We start from the raw sequence: 12,838 nt of genomic DNA, 5'->3' as shown, positions 1-12,838 counted from the left end.
ACCAAGAACAGAGCCCTCCATTAATGCCCATCGTAATTTCAGGCTGATATTTCCTCACAGCAGCAGCCGCACACCTTTAGTTAATCTGCCAAAAAGGCCACATTAATGACCCGAAAGTACACAAAAAGCACACTTCAGATGCTCAACTTCCTTGACATGCTTCACGCTTTGAAATTTCACAGATATCTGTTTCGGTTCTTCAACAAAACGTTCACATGTAACAGGTTTATCTCTCATTCAGAACAATGCAAAGGCTCTCCTCTCACTGATTACTGCACATCACCATGGAAACCTTTGATCTCTGGACACGTCGTTAGCTCAAATATAAACACCTGTGTCATGGAACACAATGATGTCATCACTCCAACTGACACGCTCAGAGCAGCAGACTTCAGATAATGGATAATGGTCCTGCCCTCAACAGCTCTACGTCAATTATGGGGTGTCATCATATGCCGTTTCCGTGGAAACGCATCCCTCGCCATAAAACACAATGTCGCTTTACATTAACTCCTATGAACATTTTCAAAAAGTGCTCAAACTTCACATGTGTGCTAACAGTCCAGCCGTGAAGACATCTACGGGACAGTTGTGAGATTTCTTCAAATGCCGTTGCCATGGTAACACAAGGGTCGCCATGAAACACGGTTTTCTCATAACTTCAGTGAAAATGCTCCAAACGCCCCACAACTTCACAGGTTTGGTAACGATGCAGCCATCAACGCATCTAAGCGCATTATGGGATGTCATCAAATGCCGTTGGCATGGCGACAGATCATTCACCATCAAGTTAGTTCAAAAGTTTGTAGTTCAAATATTCTGCTGCTTTTCCAAGCCTTTTCACTTTCTTTTATTCTCTCATCACACATTCAAGCCCCCAGTGTTCATGTATCATTTCAATCTAAATTCTTCACTTTCTTCTGACACATCACATTTCAGCATAGCAATTCAGCTCAGCTTTTCAGCATAAAGCATTCCCACTAGCAATTTCTTCAGGAATTGCATTCTCTAGTTTAGTTATCCTGTCCGCTAAGCAAGGAAAAATGACACATAGTAAAAATGAAAACACACACCTATAATTCAGGATGTCTCCTATCAATGGCAATGATAATAATTCATATTTTATCAAGGGCATTGAAAATATTACTTCTAAAAAAAAAGTGGTCTTGTGACTCAACTTGGTAAGTTGATCCAGGTCAGGGGGGTAAATTGAACCACTGTTCAAACCTGGGCATACCTACAACAAATCTTAAAGGTAACTATAAACAATATTCTCTCCTTATCGATATACCAGCAATAAGCCAATATATATTGTTGGGAAGATACTGAATGTACTCTTCTAATATCAAAGTACACATGATAACAAAGGCCCTATGTAGCTGTGTACCTAACAGGATGTATGATTACCTAGAAGAGCATCAGGACTGTTTTAGGCATATGATAGCTATGTGATTAACATGATGATTCAGCCTCTATGGAGAAAGACATATGACTGTCATGTTTATTGCTTACATGGGCCTTAGCTAATCTGAAATAAACATTGAATACTGCTTTGAACCGGTATTCTGCATCTTGTGACTGTAACACTCTCTTGTATATCAGCATGTGAAGGACACTGTTCAGATAGCTATTTTGTCCCATGCAGCTCTCTATGTGATGACTACTTCCATTATTGAAAGGATAAATACATGTTATAAATACATGTATCCTGATATTGAAGACCAAGCCGGTGACGAGTGATATTTTTCCTAACATATATCCAATAGAAAAACTTTTTGTTGGTCCACCAATTACTTAAAATGGCCTTTAACTCCAAGCTTTCCCTCAACAGCATTGGAAGACTGAACAAGTACTAATACATATGTGTGTGTGTTAATGTATTTTCTGCAGGTGGACGGTCTTCAGAGCTCCTTACCATTCTCCATTCCATCCAATAAAACCCTGGTGCATGTTTACCCCAGATACAGGCAGGCTGTCCTCGAGACAAGCTTCCTTAAGGTAGAAACACACACAGAAACACACCACTCACTCAATAAGAATATATATAATAGTAATGTAACCTGATTACTTTCCGTTACGTTTGGATTACCTCAATATCAAATGCATTATTAAAAAGGATCCTTATACTGTATTTTGTATTCTCAACGTAACGAATAAAAGAAGCCTAAATGAAAACCAAAAATAAAAACCAGGCAGTATTTCTACCTATAATATGTCGCCCTTTATTTTGTATTGATTGTAACAATGTAATCCTGCTTGTAATCCCCATTTTTGTTAGTGAATGTTGTTGTACTGTATCTGATTGCGTACTCCTGTTACATGTACTCCGTTACTCCCCGAGCCTCAATGTTATTACAATATGTCTCAGTTTGAATTGTTGTTTCCTTTATATTCCACATGTTCAGGTCTCCTTTGACTTTGCGAGTTCAGTGAGAGTGGAGCTGGCGACGAGTTATCACAATGCAGTCTGCGGTCTGTGTGGAAACATGAACGATGACCCTGCTGACGACCTGAAGCTACCCAATGGGAAGCTGGCTGCCAACGGCAACAAGTTTGGAGTGAGCCAATGGCTGGAGGACGCTCCGGGCTGCTCCCGCGACTGTAAGCTGAAGCTTGCTAATGGTCCTCACTGTGCTGGGATCCATCAGACAGGCACCTCTTTATGAAATATAATGCCAGTTAGACATGTGAACCACTTATCTAGCTTTGGTTCAGCATTTCTTTAAGAGTTCCAGCAGGTTGACTGCGGAGAGATATCTAAATCCTTTTACAGTGTGAAATTAATCATTCATATCTTGTTGCTACTAATACTCCAATGTTTATAATGATATATTCATGTTATATATGATGGTACAATGTGCTAATTATACTAGACATTTTACTTGAAATGTTTCACATTAATATCTATATTTTCTTTTGATTGAACATTCTAACTTTGGCGTGTATAAACAGAGAAACAATGACTCTGATGTTTGATGCTTAACAAAAAGGAGTCACAGGACGCCAGAGTGATTTGTGTTGCAATTTATACACTTTCTGCAGTTTAGTTTTAAACGAGCATTCTGCAGATAAAGAACCCCTTCACAGTGATCACTTCTGGTCTTATCAGCAGAGCGCTGTGTTAAGAGAGATCAATCAGATTACACCAGCTGTATTATAATCATATACAGTCTATGATTAGTATGTGTAATGTGTGATGTTTGTGTGCTGCCAGGTAGCAACTGTGCAACGCCTCTTCCCCCCCACTTCAAACCCCCCGGCTACACATCAGTGTGTGATGTCATCACGGCGAAGGAGGGGCCCCTGGCTGACTGTGGGGGCCGGGTGGACGCAGAGCAGTACCGCCAGGACTGTATCTACGACATGGTGCTGAACGACGGTAACCAGGAGGCCGCCTGCAACATCATCAGTGACTACGTGGAGAAGTGTCAGATGAGAGGAGGCTGTGTGAGGGCATGGAGGAACAGGCGCTTCTGCTGTGAGTATGTGTGTGTGTGTGTGTATTTCTGGGTTGCGGTCAAATGGTAAAATAAATCATGTCCTTTGTCTTTTTCTACTTTTTATCTGCTTGATGAAAACTGTCATGAGGTTAGGAAAGATGTAAAGTATAATTTATTACTTAGATGTGATGTACTCAAGTACAATTTTGAGGTACTTGTACTTTACTTGAGTATTTAAATGTTTAGCTACCTTGTACTTCTACTCCACTAGATTTCAGAGGTACATGGTGTACTTCTACTCCACTACATGTATTTAATCCCTTTAGTTACTTCACAGATGTGGATGAATGATGTGAAATATAATCAAGTGTTAAATCAGACTTTAGTCCCACCTGGAGTAAATCCACCAGCTACCCTGCAGTATACAAAGTTATTCAAACTAGCTGCACCTTTACCAGCTTTGAGAACACTTTCATGATCAATCATTATAAAACATATCATATTATTCTGAAAAGGGCCAATCTGCACAACGACTACTTTTACTGTCGATACTTTAACTATATTTTGACACCAATACTTTTCTACTTTTTCTTTCATTTGTCTTACATAGGAATCTTTCTTAAAATATGAAAAACATAGATCAACTGCAACCATGATGAAGGCACCTTAAAGACATGATCGTGTGTGTTTTTTTTTTCAGGGATGCATTGTCCAGCCAACAGCATGTACAGTGTCACAGCTTCTGGCTGTCCAATCAGCTGCACTGTTAAATCTCAACCTGTTGAGTGTAAGGCCCCGCCCAGCGAGGGCTGTGTGTGTAACCCTGGTTACCTGCAGAGTCAGGTAATCCACAACACACTGCCTTCATTCACTGCACATGACCTGTGTGGGGGTGGGACATGCTTTAACTGTGTGTGGGGGGGGGGGGGGGGGGGGGGGGGGGTGTCGCGGTCGGTTTGAAATTTTGTCTGTTTCCTTTTTTCTGCGTTTGTGTTCCTTAAATGGGGGAACAGAACCGGGCTAAGGTTTCAGAAATACTTAAGTCAAAACATTTCCCCAGTGCTGAAGGTTTCGTAGCTCATTATTCAAACCTCCAACCTCCCAGAAAAAGAGGTTATTTCAGCAAGTTGAACAGAGGGATGAGTTTAAGAACTTTAACAGAAGTATATTCTGTTGGAACTGTTGATCAAGTTACCATGGTGATACGTGCTCTCTGATTGTCCACACTAGAACAGGAAATAGGACTGTCTGTTTGGAAGTGCTTTCGAGTGTACTGCAAATCACATTGTTATTAAGGGCCACCATGAGACATGCTAATGAGTGACCTTTGACCTTTCAGGATGGCTGTGTGCCGCTGGCTCAGTGCGGCTGCCTCAGTGAACAGCAGTACATCGTGTCGGGTCAGAAGTTCTACCCTAAGCCCGACTGCATGAAACTCTGTGAGTGTCGGGGGGGGGACGGTGTCCTGTGAGGACAAACCCTGCCAGAAGGGGAAGAGCTGTGGAGTGCACGAGGGAGTGAGAGGTTGCTACGACAACCTCAAAACCCATGGCAACAAAGGATAGAAGAGGAACAGAGAAATGCAGAGCTGTGTGTTTTTACAGTAATACGTAGTGAGTAGTTTTACTGTCATTGTAATGATTTTTGTAATGACACATTTCAACTGTCAAAAATCAAATCTATAAAGATTATGATGTAAATGTGTATTAAATCATCAAACAATAAAATCATCAGATTATTCCCTGTTGCTTTATTTCTGTGCTCCAATATGTCTTTATGCAGAAACAATTCATTTTAGGTTACCTACTCACCTACAGCAAATTTGAAATCGCAAATGTAACACCCAGAGTTGAAACTAACACTTTGTATGGGAACCACTGGAAAAGTGTTTACATTATTAACTCTATGATGTTAGAATATATGTCTTAAGACTAGAGTGTAACATATTAACACCAGAACAGAAGACACCATGTCGCCGTTCCAAATTCATATAGTATTCATATATAATACTATACAGTCAGATTAACACTATTAAAATACATGTACAACTCTCAGAAACTGCTAATACAACCCAAACTCTGTTTAGGTTGTATTGCCGACGCTATAAGCAGAGCTAGGGAACAGAGACATTTTCAGATCAATGGTTCAGCAGAGAGCCTCTGGATATATTACAAGATCATAACACAGATCAATTCAAGCTAATACATCATCATGAACAGGAAAATGAACCAGAATACAAAAAAGGGTAACTGTATTCCCTTAGTTACATTAAAAAAAGATGTACTCAGATTTCACTGATTATAATGTTACTAAAAAAAGGGACATTATTTTTGCTTCGAAACAGCATTATGTGTTGTTCGCATTATGCTGTTTGAAAGGCAGGTTTCCAGAGGAAACATTCCTAAATATCTTGGTTTCTTCTACGGTCACATTGCTCTGTTGTCTTACATAAAACACTTGAGCAAAAACATCTTATTCATACTTACTTTCTATTGTATTTATTTGTATTGCATTTGATATTGGGGTAATCCAAAATGAACCAAAGTTATCAGGTTAAATTACTTTTTGATTCACAGAATAGGTTACTGAATAAAATAAAATGAAGTAATTGAACCATATAACATTATTAAAGTAACCCTCCCACTGTTTGGGACTGAAATGAAAAAAAGAAGAGAGGAATGAGCAGATAATCTGACCTCAGCTCCTGTGTCTCCTCGTGTCTCCTGGTGTCCCCATGATGTCCATCCTGCGGTGAACTACAGTTCTGACGCACTGAAGGTCAGCATTCTCTGTATGTTTGAATTGTGTTAGCCTAGAATGTCCTCTGGTTGAAATAACAGTGAAGTTTGAGTCAGACATTCTCACCATTAAACCCTGCAAAGCTTTTGAGGGCTCTTCCTTTCCTGGCAGATACAGATCTAACTTGGTTTCCCATTTGGTGATGTGCATAAAGACAAACACAATTCTAATATGTGATTTGATGGTTAAGCATCCAAAAGCGAGCAAATCCTTCATAAATATCCATGTACGTTTTTTGGTGCAGTATTAACAGAACCATTTATTTGTATCTTAAATATGTTCCAATAATTTAAATTAAAAAAATAGAAACTAGCTACAAAATATACACAACAATCAAAAACAGGTTCAGTTTGTGTAAAAATACATTCTGTGTTCTTTTGTTTACAGACTCAGTTTGAAATGTATCCGACTCTAAATCCCAACAACACCTCTGAGTATCTTTATTCATTTACTCTTTTATTTATTTGTATTAAAGCATTGCTCCTAGTACGCATTGTCTGTCTCTGATATGTGCATCGAATGTTGTCATCTGAACTCATTGTAATGCTGAGAGGTGAGGGGGGGGAGGGAGGACCACCCCCTGTCTCTGCAGGTGTCTCAGGATGTCCAGGATGGAGTCCAGCTCCAGACGGAACGCCTCCACCTCTCTGCTCTTCTGCTGAGCCAGCTGCTTCCAGCCCTCCACCTCCGTCTGCTGACCAGAGTCCAGGGTCTGCCAGGAGCCCCCGATCACCTGCAGGGGGGTGGGGGGGACTCTGAAAATTAGTGGGCATGAATCATATCCAACATTTGGATCTAAATGGCAGTATGGATTAGTGCAGTATCCAATTGTATTAAAGGTAACACTTGGTCAAATATGTGACGATATCCTTTTGGCACATAGTGCTGCAGAGAAGAACCGGCCAACAAGCAGTGTTCTACAGTCCAATCAAAACCCTTGTTTGGTAAGAGACCTCTTCAAAATAAAATCAGCATGATTGTTTTTTTATATAAACTGCCGTTAAAAAAAAAGTCAACAAATAAACTAAGCCAATCTGTAAGAGCCTTCCATTGGATAATTACTGAAGTGATTCATATGTTTCAGCTGGCAACAAGTTATTTAACCCTAGCTGATGCGGTGAGTAGCTTCTCATTCCTTTAACAACCATGTCGGAAGACATCCTGTGGTCGTGGAAAGGATGTTAATCAGTTTCAGAAGGGGTATAATTATTGGCCTGCATCAAGAAAAGAACACAACTAAGGAGAACGCTGAAACTACTCAAATCGGGTTGATAACTGTCCAACACATTATTAAAACCAAATCAATGGATCCAGATGTACCTGTTCCAGAGTGATGGGCGCATCAGGGAAAGAAGAGAGGCGGGCAGGCAGCGTATTTTCAATGATAATGTGAACGTTTCAAAGATGATCATTCTCTCTAATATTGCAATTGCAGGAGCCTTGGTTTTCCACTGTGTTCTGAACGACATGGAGAGAAGCTGGGATCCATTCAAAGTGCAGGTATTTTTATATGGGGGCAACAGCTAGTTTAGAAAGAATACTGGAGGACAGAAGCTAGTTTAGAAAGAATACTGGAGGACAGAAGCTAGTTTAGAAATAATACTGGAGGACAGAAGCTAGTTTAGAAAGAATACTGCAGGACAGAAGCTAGTTTAGAAAGAATACTGGAGGACAGAAGCTAGTTTAGAAAGAATACTGGAGGACAGAAGCTCGTTTAGAAAGAATACTGCAGAAAAGAAGCTAGTTTAGAAAGAATACTGGAGGACATAAGCTAGTTTAGAAAGAATACTGGAGGATAGAAGCTAGTTTAGAAAGAATACTGGAGGACAGAAGCTCGTTTAGAAAGAATACTGGAGGACAGAAGCTAGTTTAGAAAGAATACTGGAGGACAGAAGCTAGTTTAGAAATAATACTGGAGGACAGAAGCTAGTTTAGAAAGAATACTGGAGGACAGAAGCTAGTTTAGAAAGAATACTGGAGGACAGAAGCTAGTTTAGAGAGAATACTGCAGGACAGAAGCTAGTTTAGAAAGAATACTGCAGGACAGAAGCTAGTTTAGAAAGAATACTGGAGGACAGAAGCTACTTTAGAAAGAATACTGGAGTACAGAAGCTAGTTTAGAAAGAATACTGCAGGACAGAAGCTAGTTTAGAAAGAATACTGGAGGACAGAAGCTAGTTTAGAGAGAATACTGCAGGACAGAAGCTAGTTTAGAAAGAATACTGGAGGACAGAAGCTAGTTTAGAAAGAATACTGGAGGACAGAAGCTAGTTTAGAAAGAATACTGGAGGAGAGAAGCTAGTTTAGAAAGCATACTGCAGGACAGAAGCTAGTTTAGAAAGAATACTGGAGGACAGAAGCTAGTTTAGAAATAATACTGCTGGACAGAAGCTAGTTTAGAAAGAATCCTGGAGGACAGAAGCTAGTTTAGAAAGAATACTGCAGGACAGAAGCTAGTTTAGAAAGAATACTGGAGGACAGAAGCTAGTTTAGAAAGAATACTGCAGGACAGAAGCTAGTTTAGAAAGAATACTGGAGGACATAAGCTAGTTTAGAAAGAATACTGGAGGACAGAAGCTAGTTTAGAAAGAATACTGCAGGACAGAAGCTAGTTTAGAAAGAATACTGGAGGACAGAAGCTAGTTTAGAAAGAATACTGGAGTACAGAAGCTAGTTTAGAAAGAATACTGCAGGACAGAAGCTAGTTTAGAAAGAATACTGGAGGACAGAAGCTAGTTTAGAAAGAATACTGGAGGACAGAAGCTAGTTTAGAAAGAATACTGCAGGACAGAAGCTTGTTTAGAAAGAATACTGCTGGACAGAAGCTAGTTTAGAAAGAATACTGGAGGACAGAAGCTAGTTTAGAAAGAATACTGGAGGACAGAAGCTAGTTTAGAAAGAATACTGCAGGACAGAAGCTAGTTTAGAAAGAATACTGGAGGACAGAAGCTCGTTTAGAAAGAATACTGGAGGACAGAAGCTAGTTTAGAAAGAATACTGGAGGACAGAAGCTAGTTTAGAAAGAATACTGGAGGACAGAAGCTCGTTTAGAAAGAATACTGGAGGACAGAAGCTAGTTTAGAAAGAATACTGGAGGACAGAAGCTAGTTTGGAAAGAATACTGGAGGACAGAAGCTAGTTTAGAAAGAATACTGGAGAACAGAAGCTAGTTTAGAAAGAATACTGCAGGACAGAAGCTAGTTTAGAAAGAATACTGGAGGACAGAAGCTAGTTTAGAAAGAATACAGGAGGACAGAAGCGCGTTTAGAAAGAATACTGCAGGACAGAAGCGCGTTTAGAAGGAATACTGCAGGACAGAATCGCAGTATGCTGGCCAGCCGGTCCAATGTTGCAGCACTGGATTATATAGTACGGACAGAGATGTTCACAAGTCTTTTTTTGCAAGTCCAAGTCTCAAGTCTTTGTGGGGTGAGACTTGATCAAGTCTCAAGTCTTTGGTCACAAGTCCAAGTCAAGTCTCAAGTCTCTAAAAAATAAAAGTCTCATGTCTCTTCTGGTTGTAATAAGCCTTCTATTGTCTGCTGCTATCCAGTCTGTTAAGAATACTGCACAGCTATATCTAAGACATTCAAAGCATTTACTGTATTATTATCACTCCTATATCTATTAGCATACAGTATCAGTACTGATTAGTTGTTTGTTATATGATCACTTTAAACAGGCTATTGCAATGCAATATGAGGAAAAACATCACACTTTAGCTAAATGCAAACAACTTATAAGCAAAACACTTCAGAATCAGAAATCAGTATCACAAATACTTTATTAATCCCCCGCAGGGAAACTGTGTTAAAAGTACTTAAAAGTATACATTTGTTCTGTGCCATTTGCAACTAAAAAACTATTGCTGCAATATTATCTGAAATATACTGAACTGGTGATATTAAAACATGACCTGTTCCAAAAGAGATATCTACCATTAACACCATTTACCAGCCAAATGCTGGTAAATCATGCAAGTAGCTGGTACTGTATGTTGCACGCACCAGCCACAAATAACAATGGCAATCTATTGAGTGGCTGGTAACATTTCAACATTCACTAGGCTAGCCATTTGGCCAGTGGACAAAAATGTTAAAATGTGACCTCTGCAACCGTATTGTTTAATTACACTGGGTCTCTAATGACCAGTGGCGAGCCGTCAGGGCCCTCTAGGCCCTCTCTGAGGGCCTAAGATATTATATAATAATATTTAAAAACATTTAAAAAATATATTATTTTTTTTAAATATATATTTTTTAAATATTATTTTTGTTATATTTCTACCGAAAAAACTTGATTTAATTGTATTTAAAATAAAATTTCCAAAGAAATAAATCCTTCGAATCTGCCTGTTCAGTTTCTGTTTGAATGTGAAGGGTTACATGAAAAAAGCTCGTCTGGCCCTCTATGCGATTCACAGAGGGCCCGCTATAGTAAAACAACGAGAGAGTAATGTCAAGTGACAGTACAATTGACCAATCATATCTTCCCTCTAAATGGGAGGGCTTTATTATCGCGGACTTTATGACAAGTTCCGCCCGCTGCGCTGCCAAGTTTATGCATGTGATATATCAACGGGTCAAGCTAGGCGGAATTAGCATACGTTCATTCACGATGGCTCACGTTAGTGATAGTGATGACATCGTTGCGAAACTACTAACCGAGTCTTTTTCAAGAATGAGTTACACGGATACATTGGAGTTAATTACCAAAGGGCGACCAACACCACAGGTTAATTTGGTTCAAAAAACCAAACTGTTCGAGAGGCATTTTAATATCGGCAATTACGCCAGATACAACTGGATGACCGGATCAACCAGGGAACAAAAGCTGTACTGCTGGGATTGCTTGCTTTTTGGTAGGGGTGGGCGGATCGATCCCAAAATATCGATACCTCCGATATTACGTTACGTTTCAAAATATCGATACTAGAGCCAATAGGATCGATACTGTTATACTCTTTTTCTCGTCTCCTCTACTCGTCAATTTCTTCAAAAAACTATGTGCAGACGAACACAAGTATATGCTCTTTTCTTCTCTCTCCACTGCTGTCCTCTTCTCCTCGAGGCTCTCTGCCTGAACGCCGATTATCAAGCTGACTGACAGCAGCCAGCAGGGCAGGACAGCAGCAGCCAGCGACTCGCGAGTGCAACACACACACGCGCATGATGGCTGAGAGAAAGAGCAGCGTTGTGTGGAGCAATTTCACAACTGGCCATTAAAACTTAGCGAACTGTGATGTGTGCAAGAAGACAGTTCGCTACTTTGGCCACTTTGTATTGTTATTTTTCATGTTTGCACTTTAAATTTGCAAAAGTAAAACGTGTATTTGTCTATAAAAACTGTCCTGTCTTTATTCATGAAAATGAATTCAGATTTAGTCTATTTATGATGATTTCAGCTCAAAAATCATGTCATGCAGCTCTCCCCTATATGAAAGTACATAAGACGCTTTTCATTAAAAAAAGTATCGGTATCGATATCGGTATCGGCGATACTGGCCCTGAAATACTTGGTATCGGATCGAATCCAGATTTTGTGGTATCGCCCACCCCTACTTTTTGGAGCGGACAGTGGGTCATGGGCCAGAGATGGATATTCTGATTTAGGAAGTTTATCCAAATCAGCACATCGCCATCAGAATGCTTCAGGTCACCTCAGAGCTACTATTCGGCTTAAAACATTTGGGGACACCAGGATAGAGCTCCAGCTGGATGAGCAACAACGCCGGGGTGTCATCCTTCATAATGAAAAGGTGAAGAGGAACCGAGGAATTTTGAAACGCCTGATAAATTGTGTGGTGTACTTGGGCAAGCAGGAGTTGCCGTTCCGAGGTCACGATGAGAGTGTAACTTCATCAAACAAGGGGAATTACATAGAGTTACTGGATTTAGTGGCAGAATATGACAGCGACCTGCACACACACCTCGCCACATCAACAGTATTTACCGGCACATCTTCAAGGATTCAGAATGACCTGATCAGCGCTGTCGCTAGTGTAATGACGGATAGCATGAAAGAGGAGCTGAGGAAGGCACCTTTTGTTGCGGTCATGTTGGATGAAACGACAGACATTAGCAACGTGGCGCAGATGTCATATGTGCTTCGATATGTCACTGACGATGGGATAAAAGAGCGTTTCTTCAAGTACGAAGATGTGACAGAGGACAAACAAGCAGAGGCCATAGCTACACGGCTGCTGGAGTTCCTGAGGGAGAGTGGCTGTATTGACAAAGTGGTCGCGCAGTGCTACGATGGAGCAGCTGTTATGGCCTCTGGATTGAATGGGGTGCAAGCGAAAGTTAAGGAAACAATTCCACAGGCCCTTTTCATTCACTGCTATGCTCACATCTTAAATCTCGTTTTGTCAAATGGAGCTTCCAAGATAAGAGAGTGTAAGGTCTTCTTCTCCCACCTCTCTGGCTTGGCCACCTTTTTCAGCCGCTCAGCAAAGCGCACCAAGCTACTGGATGATATTTGCCAGCATAGGCTTCCACGGGCAGCTCCTACTCGCTGGTGCTTTCATTCTTGCTTGGTGTGCACAGTGGCAGATAAGACCAGGGAATTGAGAGAGGTAAGATAATAATAACAATGAA

At 40.4% G+C, this 12,838-nt stretch overlaps 2 protein-coding genes across 2 annotated transcripts in view; both read left to right on the top strand.

The window, feature by feature from the left end:
* Positions 1 to 5,180, top strand: part of LOC117546111 (IgGFc-binding protein-like) — a 40,117-nt gene extending 34,937 nt beyond the window's left edge. The window contains exons 31-35 of the mRNA XM_034216213.1: positions 1,891 to 1,998; positions 2,406 to 2,601; positions 3,215 to 3,478; positions 4,141 to 4,283; positions 4,780 to 5,180. Of these exons, the coding sequence (XP_034072104.1) occupies positions 1,891 to 1,998; positions 2,406 to 2,601; positions 3,215 to 3,478; positions 4,141 to 4,283; positions 4,780 to 4,911 (843 nt within the window). The 3' untranslated portion in view covers positions 4,912 to 5,180. The remainder of the gene's footprint in view (positions 1 to 1,890; positions 1,999 to 2,405; positions 2,602 to 3,214; positions 3,479 to 4,140; positions 4,284 to 4,779) is intronic.
* A 7,063-nt stretch (positions 5,181 to 12,243) lies between these two features.
* The window catches only part of LOC117546105 (zinc finger MYM-type protein 1-like), a 35,997-nt gene continuing 35,402 nt past the window's right edge, over positions 12,244 to 12,838 (top strand). Inside the window, exon 1 of the mRNA XM_034216200.1 lies at positions 12,244 to 12,816. Coding sequence (XP_034072091.1) covers positions 12,244 to 12,816 — 573 coding nt within the window. The remainder of the gene's footprint in view (positions 12,817 to 12,838) is intronic.

This window comes from Gymnodraco acuticeps, unplaced genomic scaffold, assembly GCF_902827175.1.
Source record: "Gymnodraco acuticeps unplaced genomic scaffold, fGymAcu1.1, whole genome shotgun sequence".
Lineage (NCBI taxonomy): Eukaryota > Metazoa > Chordata > Actinopteri > Perciformes > Bathydraconidae > Gymnodraco > Gymnodraco acuticeps.
Note: the sequence above shows the minus strand (reverse complement) of the source record. Positions and strands in the feature narration are given on the sequence as shown.